Here is a 14,713-nt window from a genome sequence, read left to right as displayed (position 1 = left end):
TTATTGGGTCAATAACCCCAGCAACCACCAGCAACACCCCCTTCTTTTGCCACTTCCCTGGGCCCAGTGTAGATGAACTGCTCTAAATCAGCAATAAGGCCAGGCGTGGTGGCTCACGCCTATAATCCCAGCACTTTGGAAGGCCGAGGTGAGTGGATCACTTGAGGTCAGGAGTTCGGGACCAGCCTGACCAACGTTGTGAAACCCCATCTCTACTAAAAAAAAGAAATACAAAAGTCACCAGGTGTGGTGGTGCATGCCTGTAATCCCAGCTACTTGGGATGCAGAGGCAGGAGAATCGCTTGAACCTGGGAGGCAGAGGTTGCAGTGAGCCGAGATTGCGCCATTGCACTCCAGCCTGGGCGACAAGAGCGAAACTCCATCTCAAAAATAAATGAATGAATGAATATAAATCAGCCGTGACCAACAGACATATCATGGGAGCCACATCTATAAACTAAAATTTTCTAGCAGCCACATTACAAAAGGTAAAGGGAAACAGGAGAAAGTAATTTTGATAGTGTATTTTATTCAGCCCAATATATAAAAAATATTATTTCAACATGTAATCAATAGAAAAATGATGTGATATTTTACATTCTTTTTTAAAAATATTAAGTCTTTGAAACCAGTGTGTTCTTACACTTACAGCCCATCTGAATTTGGCCCAACCACACTCCAGTGCTCCAAAGCCATAGGTGGCCAGGGGCATCCACACTGGACAGCACAGGGCTAGAGGCACTGGGTGGGCCCTTCTCTGTTTCAAGCTCAGTGGTCTGGATGTGGGCAGAAAGAGGAGTCTGGATCTGGGTTAAAGCTACAAGAACTCCCTCCCCAGGGTTAACACCAATATTTTCTGTAATACTCCCCTGCCGATATTGAAGAGAACAGAAAGAAAGGCAAAGGAAAGAAAATAAACTATTTTTCTTTTATTATTATTTTTAGAGACAGAGTTTGGCTCTGTTGCCCAGGCTGGAGTGCCGTGGCACAGTCATGGCTCATTGCAACCTTGACCCCTGAGCTCAAGCAAACCTCCTGCCTCAGCCGCCTGAGTAGCTGGGACTTACAGGCGTGTGTCACCATGCCTGGCTAATTTTTATTTGTTATTTTTGTAGCGATGGAGGTTCACTGTGTTGCCCAGACTGGTCTCAGACTCCTGGGTTCAATCAATCCTCCCACCTCAGCCTCCTAAAGTGCTGGGATTACAGGCTTGAGCCACCGTGCCTGGCCCTTATTTTTCTTTATATCCACAGCAGATTAGTAATAATACACGATTGTACACAACCTTGCCTCTCCTAATAGAAAGCATATTCTTTATTTATACAAATTAAAAAACCCAAAATCCCAAGGCTCTGACTGGGGTCCAGCAAGGATTAAGGTCATCAGGCACCAAACAGGACCCAAGGGTAAAGGGAGAGTGTGGGGTTACCTGGAGACTCCCCGAGCAGAAAATGAGAGCTTGGGGCTACAGTGAGGGGGCCACTCCACTGTTCAGGTATTTGGGCTCACCATTCAGCGCTGAGCATGTGAACTTGGGCATAGAAGATGGTGGTTAGGCCGGGCGCGGTGGCTCAAGCCTGTAATCCCAGCACTTTGGGAGGCCAAGGTGGGCGGATCATGAGGTCGGGAGATCGCGACCTTCCTGGCTAACACAGTGAAACCCCATCTCTACTAAAAATACAAAAAAAAAATTAGCCGGGCATGGTGGCGGGCACCTGTAGTCCCAGCTACTCAGAAGGCTGAGGCAGGAGAATGGCGTGAACCCCGGAGGCGGAGCTTGCAGTGAGCCGAGATTGCGCCACTGCACTGCAGCCTGGGTGACAGAGTGAGACTCTGTCTCGAAAAAAAAAAAAAAAAAGAAGATGGTGGTTAAAGCTTGAATAAAAAGGCCCAAGAACCAATAGAAACTGAAGGAAACTGATACCATACTGACGAAACACCTTATCCTCTGCCTCTTGCTGGTGTCAATGTAAGAAAAGATCTGAGATTTTAAGAACAATGGGCAGGGGGCAACATAGTGAGACCCCATCTCTTCAAAGAATAAAAAATTAGCTGGGTGTAGTGGCACGTGCCTGTAGTCCCAGCCACTTGGGAGGCTGGGGTGGGAGGACTGCTTGAGCCTGGGAGGTTGAGGCTGCAGTGAGCTGTGACTGCACCACTGCACTCAAGCCTGGGTAACACAGTGAACCCCTATCTCAAGAAAATGAAACAAAACAAACAAACAAAAAACAACCAAACAGGACTCTGAAAGGTGATTCAAACAACCAAACAAAAACAAACACATGCTTGCTAGAGAACCATTTGAAAAAGGATCTAAAACTTCTCAGCAAAAGCTTTTGGGGCCAGTTCTGCTGGAAAGAGGACTGGGTTTAAACTGCATGGCTCTTTGCAGTCATCAGAACCTCCATTTGCTTAAATGGCACTTGGAAAGACAGGTAGAAAATGACACTTGGACAGATGCCACTTTCTGCAAGTGGAAAAGAACTGGTCTCCATTGTATAGAGTTTTACGGGAGCAAGAGATTAAGGACAATTCTAAACCCAGATTTTCTATTTGACCCTCAGTCTCTAGAAAGTTTGACGTCCTAGATGAAGAACAAAAGTAAGTTGAACATGGACACAGGGAGGGGAACAACATATACCGGGGCCTGTTCGGGGGGTGGGGAGGGAGGGAGAATATTAGGAAAAATAGCTAATGCATGCTGGACTCAGTACCTCGGTGATGGGTTGCTAGGTGCAGCAAACCACCATGGCACACATTTACCTATGTAATAAACCTGCACATGTACCCCAGAACTAAAAATAAAAAAAATTTAAATTAAAAAAAAAAAGTAGAGACTCTTCAAAGTGAGAGGATATGTCAGGCAGCTACTATTATTTTTCCTCCAAATCCGTAAGTGTAAGGTACCTGTTTAATCAGCTGGAGGTTAGAAAAAAAATATAAATATTTTTCATGGAAACAAACAACAAGACAAAACAACAACAACAAAAGTAAGTTGAAAGCCATATGTGTTAAGGTCACTCTTAGCATTTTTACCTTACATGACAAGCAGAGACCAAGAAAAGACAGGGACATGAATTTAAGGTACTCAAGTTCCAAATACACGAATCCATCGCTATCTGTTTCTTTTTCTCTTTCTTTTCTCAACAAGTTGGGGAACACATGCAGAAGCAACAACAGCCACCGACTGAGCTGACTGTATTCTCCATGGGGCTGCGTACGGACAAGGCGTATTTCCCGGATGCCAGGGGCAGGGGGTCTCCATCAATGACGTGGGTATTCAACACTACAGGGCCTGGCTCCCTGCTTGCCGAGGACTCATGGGTCACCTTGAATGGCCCAGACTCTCCGATACCTGGCAGAGTGGTGAGGTATTTGAAACATCTATTAGGAACAGAAATAATTATAGTTAGTCATTATTTTCTTAAACCTTCTTGGTGGGTTCAGAAACAAGTGACCATTTTGTGTAAATTCATTTATTTTGGAACAATGAGAACACATGGACATAGGGAGGGGAACATCACACACCGGGGCCTGTCAGGGGGTGGAGGGCTAGGGGAGGGATAACATTAGGAGAGATACCTAATGTAGGTGACAGGTTGATGGATGCAGCAAACCACCATGGCACGTGTATACCTATGTAACAAACCTGCACGTTCTGCACATGTACCCCAGAACTTAAAGTATAATAATAAAAAAAAGAAAAAAGAAGTTCATTTATTTTGACTCCTACAAAGGCAAGGAATAGGATTTTTGTTGTTGTCGTTGTTGTAGTTGTTTTTGAGACAGTCTCGCTCTGTTGCCCAGGCTGGAGTGCAGTGGCGTAATTTTGACTCACTGCAACCTCTGCCTCCCAGGTTCAAGCAATTCTCCTACCTCAGCCTCCCAAGTAGCTGGGACTACAGGCACAAAACACCACATCAGGCTATTTTTTTTGTATTTTTAGTAGAGACAGGGTTTCACCATGTTGGCCAGGTTGGTCTTGAACTCCTGACCTCAGGTGATCTGCTTACCTTGGCCTCCCAAAGTACTGGGATTATAGGTGTGAGCCACTATGCCTGACCAGGAATGGGTTTTAATACAATTTTTCATCTGGCCTCAAAAATATACTTCAGTGTTCAATGATTTGAGATCTCTGAGATATCAGGGAATGAAACAGATTAAAAGCTTTAAGAAATATAAATATAAATGTGTATGTGTGTGTGTATACATATACTGTTTATTTTTTTGCCCAGGGAAGACATCTGTCAGTGCTCACAAACCCTGTTTCCTCTGGTGATAAGTTAGTACCAGCTTAACCTAAGGGTGGGCAAAACAAGGACATGCAGAATTCAATGCAACACACATCCTGACAAGTTTATAAGGACCACGAGAAGTTTAGAGGCAGGAAATAAATAGTAACATCAACCACAAAAAGGCTGTCACTCACTCCAGAGTTTAAAATGCTCGTACACAGGTGGGGGTGGGCCTTAGACAAGCCAGCATGACAGCAAAGAAAGGACGGACCCAGAGGAGACTCCAAGGATGTAAAAACATGAATGAAACAAAACATACAACCAAGCCTCACCACAAAAATGACAACTGTGTGAGGTAATGCATTTGTTAGCTAGATTTAATCATTCCCAAAGCATTGTGTTGTGCGTGATAAATGCGCACTGTTAACATCTGTCAATTTAAAAATAAAAATGAGAAAGGCCGGGTGCAGTGGCTCATGCCTGTAATCTCGATACTTTGGGAGGCTGAGGTGTGAGGATTGCTTGAGCCCAGGAGTTTGAGACCAGCCTGGGCAACACAGTGAGATCCCCATCTCTAAAACAATAAAAATAGAAAAAATGAGATGGGTCTGGTGGTGCACACCGGCTACTCTGGATGCTGAGGCAGGAGGATGGCTTGAGCCTAGGAGGTCCAGGCTGTAGTGAGCTGTGATCGCACCACTGCGCTTCAGCCTAGGTGATATAGAGTGAGGCCTTGTCTCTAAAAAATCATAATAAATAAAAATTTTAAAATTTTAAAAATGAAAAAAAAAAATGACAACCAAACCCCTTAGGGCCCACTACCTCGCACTGAAAGCAGTGTTTGGGAGAGAGCATGTGGCATCCAGAAGTATGAAGCTCAGTCGAGGCGAGCAGAGCCAGCCCATGAAATCCTGTACTTCCTGTTTCTGCAGAATCAGGTTGAGAGAGGTTCTCCAAGTGGGAAGATGTAACAGACCGCTCCTCTGCCGCGACCTGCAGACCCCCAGAAAGGATGCTCCTTGAAGCACCAGGGCCTGGGCCTCATCAGCCACCACCACATTCACTTGGGTGAGGGTGATGGCCCTGCCCACCTGGCCTCACTGTCCTTGCGTTCCTCTTTCTGACACATTCAACAGGGAGCTATGAGACCAGGGGTGATGTTCTCCCGCAGCAGCCTGTGAGTCTCCTTCTCTTGACCATCTTGTTCAGGAGCTCTTCCGCTCTGAGAAAACCAGCAAGGCCTCTCCAAGTGCACCGAGCAGGAGGCTGCAAACAACAGCAGAAGGTCAGCTCTCCACTCCCCTGGGACCCCTGAGCTGCCTGGCGCCCACATATGCAGGGCAAGGGGTGCCTCCCCTCATTCTGTGACTGTGACTCATCACCAGCCCGAATTGCCATGCTTCCAGGTCAAGCCCAGGAATCGCTCCTATCCCTCGGGGCAGACTTCGGGTACACATGGGAGGTGAGAAGGCTGGGAGGCGGGCTCGATACCTTCCCTTGGGGAAGGAGGTGAAGTGTCCCACACATCCTGACCAGGTGAGGGTGATGCACTGGGTTAGTGCTCTCTAGCGGAAACACAGACTTCTGGCAGGAGCAATCCCATAGAGGCCTCTGGTGCTGTTGGCAAATTGGGCTGATGGATAGGAAATCACACAGGTATCCATACTCTTAAACTTAAGGTGACAATCTCAGTTTTCATTTCATTTAAACTACAGAACATTTAAAGGTGAAAATACAAGTTGGAAATCATAATTTTCCCACCAGCACAGAAAGAAACATGGCCAGTGATCTGAAAATGAAAAAGCAGTGGGAGAACTGGAGACAGTGAGGGAAGAAGAGCTGAATATTTTAACACGCCTTAAATGTAATACAGCCAAAGTCCTCTCCACTTTCTATTTTGAACCTCACCGTAGACAGTCTGGTGACTATCTGAATTCCGTTAGTCTTCTGGGGCCTGTGCTGGGCCATCACCAAGGGGCTATGGTGGTAGGTGTCTGATTGGGAGAGTCCCTTTTTCAGAGTTGCCAACAGCCCTTTTGGTCAGACCCTTTCCTTCCCTTCCTCTCTTATCTGCCTACCCAACACCCCAATCCTTCATATGCTCACTCGCAACACACACCCAGGCCATGGCGCCTTTGTATCTTCAACGTTTGGGGTGCTGAGTGTATGACACACACATAGGCTGTTCACGCTACATACCCTGTGAAAAATGTCCCTTTGGTGGGTGACCCTGACATACAGGTAACTCACACCATTTTCCACTTTAGCATAGGAATGAATTGACTATGAGTGAGAATATAAAAACAATATGTTTCAGAATCAGGCCAATTCAAGCTCTGGCACAGGCATTTGTTAGTCAGGTGAACTTGCGTACGTTTTCAGCCTTAGTCTCTCCATCTGTACCACAGGAGATGATCGCATCTAACAGTCTCTGTGAGGCTTAGAAGTAATATATCAGAAGCAACCCACCCCTGTGTTTACCTATGATGGACAATCACTAAAACAGCATTATTATTATTTTCCAGCCGACTGCCCTCTGAGAGTAGCAATCCCTCCTCGGTGGTTCTCCCGGTAGGCCACCCGACTTCTGCCTGAAGATGTCTAGTGAGGGGCACGTCCTGTTGAGCAAGGCAAGCCTGTCCCATGGATGAGTGGCTCTGGTCACTGGATTCACATGCGTCTCCATGGGCATCTCACTTGTGGAAGCCACTGGGGTTGGTGGGGACTGAGACATGTTCCTCCCCCCCGCTGACCCAGGCAGCCCTTCATCACACTAACTCTACAGCAGTAATTTCTTACAACCTCGCCTGTGAGGCCAAAGCTGCTCTCCGGAGCAAGAGAGAACAAGTGTACTCCTTCCTCAGCTTAGAGACCGGGAGAATCCCCCCAAACACCGTGATCTCCTCTCTCTGGTGATTAAAGGCCTCTGGGAGAAGGCAGCAGGAGACACTGGTCAGTCAGGTTGAGGGGCTTAGAGGATGTCCCCCACTTGGTCCACAATGGGGATGGAGAAGAGGGAGCCGAGGGAGATGGATGCCTAGTACCTTACTCCAAGTTGGGATGTACTTTCCTCTTTCCTACAGAAATAAAACTATAACAGTGAAACTAAGTTGATCGATCCTATTTAACTCACAAGAATGTAGCTGGAATGAATGTCCATGTTACGAACCAAATGACTATCTGTGGACTTCCCTAGATCTGTCATCATCATTGTCAGCACTGTCTCTGTGAGAAATTGTGACTCAAGTTCCCAACAACCCTATTTGGGAACGAGGCCCCTTTGTGAAGCTGGGAGGCTGCTTGTCCCTTGTCCAGCTCAGGACCCCAGATGCTGAGGGGTTCTATCACCTCTCCTCTTTGGAAAAGACATGACTGTGAAGGGGAAGCGTTCTTTTTGCACACAGGCTCACCTCCAAAGACCTGGCTTTTCCTTTTAGGTGATTGTCGTTCCCCTTGTAGCCCTTCAAGAGCATGTATGCCACCCTGCCAAGTTCCCGGGCAATGCAGAGTCACTGCGACCAGATGCGAGGGCTGCACGGAGCTTTGGGTTTGGGAGGGTTTTATTTCTGCAAATGTAACCAGAGGCTCGGACATTTTATACACTTTCCACTAATCCTCCTTAATCACCAGGGAGAAAACCAGGGTAGCAGCTGGCCCCTTGCCACTTTTACTCCCATAGCCTTAGAACAATGCTGGAGTATAATAACCTTGCATTCTGTCCCTTTGCCTGAACTACTTTATGAAACACCAAAGCAGCTTAGTAAATACTAAAAATGAAAACAAACCTTGGTTCAGTTTACTGTTAGGAGAGCCAGGGAGGTGAGCTTTGATGTTGTTTTCTAAACAGCAGGAAAGGCTGACATGGGTCCAGGAATCTTAATAGCATTACAACTATTTAAGTCAGAGCTTGACTGAACTGTTTGCAAATCTTGTAATCCCCATCATTCCTGAAATGAACAAACTTCATGTAACCAAGGCATAAACATCAGATTGTAGGGCACACATGGCCAGAAATATCCATCACTAGCTTCTCTTCCAGAGGTTTATTTTCAGCATTTCTCCAGCCCTTCTCTTTCTCCTATGAGGGACTGAAGGCTCCATCTAAATTTTACATTTATTATTGTGGCTATTCAATTAATTCCTGTTGAGCCAGTAGACAGAGGACGGAGGCTGCATCCTTTACCTGGCTGCAGGCCCTGTGCCTAATGCAGCACTCAATAAATACCGATTCAATGAATAGTTAAACTGTTTATATTTTATCCCCTTTCTCCCATCTATATAGATCTATATATAGATCTATATAGATGGGAGAAGTCCCAAACTATTTGGTCTAAAAATAGTTTGGTCCTAAACTATTTTTTCCTTTTTCTCTCTTCCTCACCACAATGTGTCTGCCCCACGCTCCATTCCTCGGGGCCCTGCTGAATGAGTTCATAATCTATTAAATTATGATAAAATTGGAGAGGTAATAAGCAACGTTATTGAGAAGGCCCTTCTTATATAGAATTTTAAAAAGGAGGTTTCAAATTTTTAATTCAAATGGAGAACTCATAAATTTCAGACACTGTGATCCCGAAGGCATTTTGGAGTGTGATGGGGGACGTTTTCTTTGCCCCTAAATTCATTCTTTCTATACATAGGTTTGGGCAGCCTCCGTGAAGTTCCTTAAAATTAAAGGGATAAGAAATCTTTACTCAAAGATTATATATGATCATTTTCTAGACTCTCAGTGTTGGTGAAGTTTGTGCTAGGCTCAAGTTCAAGTGATCCTCATGGCTGATAAACAGCGATCAATGGCAAGTTCAGTGAATGATGTGCAAAGGGAAAAATGTGATCATGGAATCTTTAGAACAAAGAAGTTGCATTTTTGTTATTCTTTTCTTTCCTTGTACTTAAACTATTCCAAAGAGAAGGGTGACTCTCCCCGTCTATAAAACGGGAGAGGAGAGGAGTCACCATAATTAATTCCACTTGACAAGGATACTGCTCTGAGGTCAGTATCTTTCTCTTTTGTATGCTTCAAATCTCCTTTGCTGAATTTTGAAATAGAGGGAATTAATATTACTATACAACTGTTAATTAAAAATGAACAATTAAATAGAAATCTGGATATTTAAATTACTGGGCTTGAAATAGATTGTTTTTATAATAATTGGCTGGATGAGAGCAGTTGTTTTTAATTAAAGACTTTAAAAATATTGGGTACTTCGGTTTATAATTGTTCTTGGATACAATATTTTGAAGGCTGGCCACTCAGTGTTGATTCAGCAAGTATTCAACACTAGGCCTAGAGACGCAAAGGTGAATGAAACACACCCTTTCTCCTAGAGCTGCTCACAGCCTGGTGGGAGAGATGGCACCAGCCACCTGTCACTCAGTGCAGCAAGTGCCTACGGAGCCAGACACAGACACAGAGGGGGTGGGAGGAGCAGCTGAGGACCTGACACTTGAGCTGATCCAAAGCTCTCATTCGATGAGCAAGTTCCTTAAGATCTTGCTGAAATTTCAAATGGCATTTTCTCCACTAGCCCCCATGAACTTGAGACCAGTGATTCTCAACTGGGGTGGGACTTTTGGCAATGTCGGGGACGTTTTTCGTTGTTACAACTGGGGGGGGTGCTACTGGCATCTAGCGAGTGGGGTTCAGGTTTGCTGCTAGACATCCTACAAGGCACAGAACAACCCCTCAAAACAAGGAATTATCAGTCCCAAATATTAACAGTGCTTTGGGTGAGAAGCCCTACTGCAAATGGCCTACTTTGTGTAGCTAAGCTGTTGTCCATCTAAGGAGGAGGATAATGACATATATATTTGAACACTTATCCCCTACACGGTGATCTCCCTGGAGTCAGGGAATGTGCCTTGCTTCCTTCTGTAGTCTCAGAGCCCAGCCCAGCCCTTTGGTGGAATGCACGAATATACAAATATACGGATGCAAGGCTACTGGCTGGAGCAGGGTCCTCCAGCCTCAGCCAGCCAGGGTGGTGGAGCCCATGGTGGATTGGAGAGCCCACGCCAGCATGAGGAGGCAGCCTCTATTCATTCCAGCAACTGCTGCTGTGTGCAAATGCAGGCCCAACATTAACAGCTGCTCCACATTTTCAAAAGAATCTGGAAATCTGGATTTGTATGAGGAAATCACCCGATTTCAAAATGGTGATGACTAACTTAAAATCTGAAAAGCAAATGACAAGAAATAGTAACTATACCAGCACACACAATAGGTCCAAACAAAACAGGCCTGCAGCCTCTGCCCTTTGTGACTTCTGATCAGTTTAAAGTCCCATGCCGCAGGGATCAGCCGCCGCCTCTGCCTGGGCTCTGAGAGCTGGTCACCCAGCCACGCTTGAACACGCCTAGTACATGGACAAGGCAGACCAGCTCTGTGTCTTGCACAGTCCACTCTTCTGGTGGTTCACTTTGTGGTTGGAAAATTCTTTCAGGCTGAAAACACACCATCTTTAACCTCAGGAGTCCTCAAAAATCAGGAAATTCCAAAGTCAAGGTTCCTTTTGCAATAATCACACATTCTGTTTCCTTGATTTGGGAACACACAGCCTTTCTTTCCATTTTTCTCAGGGCATACCATAAAGTTCACAGGATGTGAAACAGCCCAGAGACAGCCTCTTACAGACGCCTGCTTCCTTACTATTCCGACTCAGCATTTCCTCACACCGGAGAGCTGTCTCACTCTTAGCTCTCACGTTCAGTTCAATACCTGGGTTTCTTTGGCTCATTTCAAAATTCTGTACAAAATATGGTCAATGCAGGCTTACTTGTAAGAGAGAAAGATATTGTCAAGAATTTAGGGACTGGGCGCAGTGGCTCACGCCTGTAATCCCAGCACTTTGGGAGGCTGAGGCGGGTGGATCACTCGAGGCCAGGAGTTCAAGACCAGCCTGGCCAACATGGCAAAACCTGGTCTCTCCTAAAAATACAAAAATTAGTCGGGCATGGTGGCGTGTGCCTGTAATCCCAGCCATTTGGGAAGCTGAGGCATGAGAATTGCTTGAACCCAGGGAGATGGAGGTTGCAGTGAGCTGAGATTGCGCCACTGCACTTCAGCCTGGGCGACAGAGCAAAACTCTATCTCCAGAGAAAAAAAAAAGAAAAAAAAGAATTTAGGCTAGGCTGGTCTGGGAGTGGTGGCTCCCTCCTGTAATCTCAGCACTTTGGGAGGCTGAGGCTGGAGGATTGCTTGAGGCCAGGAGTTTGAGATCAGCCTGGGCAACATAGAGAGGCCCCGTGTTTAAAAAATAAAAAAATAAATAAGGCCAGGCGCGGTGGCTCACGCTTGTAATCCTAGCACTTTGGGAGGCCGAGGCGGGCGGATCACGAGGTCAGGAGATTGAGACCACGGTGAAACCCCGTCTCTACTAAAAATACAAAAAATTAGTCGGGCGTGGTGGCGGGCGCCTATAGTCCCAGCTACTCGGAGAGGCTGAGGCAGGAGAACGGCGTGAACCTGGGAAGCGGAGCTTGCAGTGAGCCGAGATCGTGCCACTGCACTCCAACCTGGGTGACAGAGCGAGACTACATCTCAAAAAAATAAATAAATAAATAAATAAATACATAAAATACCATCCTGGCTAACACGGTAAAACCCTGTCTCTACTAAAAAAATAAAATACAAAAAATTAGCCGGGCGCAGTGGCAGGCGCCTGTGGTCCCAGCTACTTGGGGGGCTGAGGCAGGAGAATGGCGTGAACCCAGGAGGCAGAGCTTGCAGTGAGGCAAGATCGCGCCACTGCACTCCAGCCTGGGTGACAGAGTGAGACTCTGTCTCAAAAAAAAAAAAAAAAAAAAAAAAATTAAAGAATTTAGACAAACACTATGAAAGTTAAGGATACAGAAATTTGGGGAAAAGTCTCAAGAATTTATATATATATATTTATATAACATATCATTATATATAATTATACATAATTCATATAATAAAATGTAATTAATATAATAAAATATATATAATTCTTGTTATATAACATATATCATATATAAAACAAGAATTATATATAAATGACATTATATATCTATCAATTATATATAACATATACATAAAATACATATATTCTCTTTATATATAGAAAGAGAGAGAGAGAGAGAGAGAGACGCATGTACACATATACATATCTCAGGATATAAAGGTTTCTTCTCTGGGCAGCTGGATTTTGGGATGTCAACCTGCCTACCATTTGTATCACCCCTCCCCAGAAGGACAGGTGCAGAGGAAGAGGGGGGAGAAAGATTAGCTCCCTGCTTCAGAGCCCCAGTTCTGGTTACAAATCACTGAGTCTCCACTGGCTGCCCTGTCTTCCCAGGTGAGAGGGGCCCAGTCCTCTTCCATCCCCCAACTCTCAGCCCAGCTAAGCCTCTTCCTCTGCATAAGGCCCAGTTCACACCAGCTCCAGGGGCACCTTCCAAACACTCCTGGCCTCTCTCCCTCCTTCAGTCTTCATATTCACTGGGCATTAACACAGTTACTATCTGATTCATCCAATGAATTAGCTTTCTGATTTGCCCTTCCTTTGAAAACCCCTTAAGTGTTGGATATCTTATATTTCTTAATGGTTTCCACATACTGTGCATACAGCAGTCATTCAATAAAGATGTTTAACTGATTGATATTATGGAATTATAGCTATGGTATAAAAAACCTATGACAATGAGATTTTCCTCCCTAAAAATGTCTACTGGACATTCTTAGTTTGCTGTCAGTCCCTGAACAGGAATTAGGACTGTCTTGTGCTGGGTGACGCTCTGTTTGTTTCCTCTGCTGTCAAGTCATCTACATACTCTTTAGGGAGGATCACAGTGGTAGGACGGGGAACATTTAAGCCATTTTCCCTTACAGCTCCCTCATGAGCTTCCGCCTGGACATTATCTACACTGCTGTAAATCCTTGGTGTTTTTCAATTCAGTTCTGGCAGGTTACAGGGCTTTGTACACACAGACCTGGGTTTGAAACCTGGTCCAACTGCCTAGTAGCAATAAAATCTTGGGAAAATAAGTATCTCTGGACCTCAGCTTCTTCATCTTTAAAATATGGATGACTTGGAAAAGTGTTGTAAAAGTAAATGAGATAATATTAATGTAAGAAATGTCTGAGGCACAGTAGTTGCCCAATAAATGGTTAGTTATTACTATTAAAAAGAAGAGGAAGACATAACAGGAGGAGGAAGAGGAAGGTGTAGGAACATTTCCTAATTTTTCCTTCCATTTGTCTTCTTGGGGCAGGAAATGCCCTCACTGGCACTCCTGAGAAAGGGTGGAAATCCCATTTTCTGAGTGCAGTGAGCAAAACCATTCATTTCTGTCCATCTAGGATGATTTAGATATGGACCTGCCCTCAGGCAGGGCAATGAGCATCTACAGACACCACAGAGGCAGTGATTTTTGACTTTTACCCAAGATGGTTCCTGGCACATATGAGGCACCTGGTAAATGTCTGTTTATTGAAGGAACCCCTTCCAGCCCAAGGCCACATGAGATGCAAGGTCACCTCTTAGACTCCCCATCATGGTATTCCACAGGGCCACTGGTCCTGCCCCTCACATTTATCCCATATGAATCTCCTACCGATGTTCTAACACTGTTGTTTCTGTGGCTATGTCAGCATCCAAGGCCACCTGGGAGATGGGAGGCTGTCCTGGGCACACCTGGGTACCAGTGCTGACTCCCACCAGCCAGCATGGTGGTCCTTGACTTAAGCAAGTGACAACTCAGCAGGTCCAACTTGCAAACAAATGCAAAAAAAAAGAAGAAGGAAGTGGAAAGATCAGCTATTAGGACTACTCTGATTGCAGGCATGGAAAAAAAAATACTTACTTTCTTCTTCTTCTTTTTTTTTTTTTTTGAGATGGAGTTTTGCTCTTGTTTCCTAGGCTGGAGTGCAATGGCGCGATCTCGGCTCACCGCAACCTCCGCCTCCCAGGTTCAAGCGATTCTCCTGCCTCAGCCTCCCAAGTAGCTGGGATTACGGGCATGAGCCACCACACCTGGCTAATTTTGTATTTTTAGTAGAGATAGGGTTTCTCCATGTTGGTCAGGCTGGTCTCGAACTCCCGACCTCAGGTGATCCACCTGCCTCGGCCTCCCAAAGTGCTAGGATTACAGGCGTGAGCCACTGCACCCAGCTAAAATACTTATTTTCTAGAGTCAGGCAATATTTGAGCAAAGCTAAGCAATACTATGCTTTTTCTTTCCTGATAATACTGGTAAAGAAATGTAAAAACCTATTCCAAAATTTGCCTGCACTTCAATTTTATAGTGCTATTCCGTGGGGGGGAAAAAATCTGCCAAGTAATATATAGGAACTAGAATGGAAATAAGCATGATCTTAAAGCGGTCCTAGGCTTCTTTTCCTTTTTAAAACAAAGGACAGAAGACCAGTGAGCAGCAACAACAAATGTGAATTTTTCTACATAATGTGCAGCATCCAGGATTGAGGCCAGGCTGCCCCTGGTCACAGGGAAGGAAAC

The 14,713-nt window shown here is 45.2% G+C and overlaps 1 protein-coding gene across 10 annotated transcripts in view; it reads right to left on the bottom strand.

Annotated features, from left to right (window-relative positions):
* Positions 1–509: 509 nt before the first annotated feature.
* Positions 510–14,713, bottom strand: part of TMEM241 (transmembrane protein 241) — a 147,766-nt gene continuing 133,562 nt past the window's right edge. For 5 of the 10 annotated variants that reach the window (XM_055236287.2, XM_055236301.2, XM_055236319.2 and 2 more), the window contains one exon: positions 3,461–5,501. In XM_055236287.2, the coding sequence (XP_055092262.2) occupies positions 5,441–5,501 (61 nt within the window). In that variant the 3' untranslated portion in view covers positions 3,461–5,440. Of the gene's footprint in view, positions 3,385–3,460; positions 5,502–14,713 lie in introns of those variants that run through there. The other 5 variants (XR_008649994.2, XR_010115480.1, XR_010115465.1 and 2 more) reach the window with 3 other exon arrangements.

This window comes from Symphalangus syndactylus, chromosome 1, assembly GCF_028878055.3.
Source record: "Symphalangus syndactylus isolate Jambi chromosome 1, NHGRI_mSymSyn1-v2.1_pri, whole genome shotgun sequence".
NCBI classification, from domain to species: Eukaryota; Metazoa; Chordata; class Mammalia; order Primates; family Hylobatidae; genus Symphalangus; species Symphalangus syndactylus.
The sequence above is the reverse complement of the archived record's forward strand: the minus strand, read 5'-3'. Positions and strand labels throughout refer to the sequence as shown.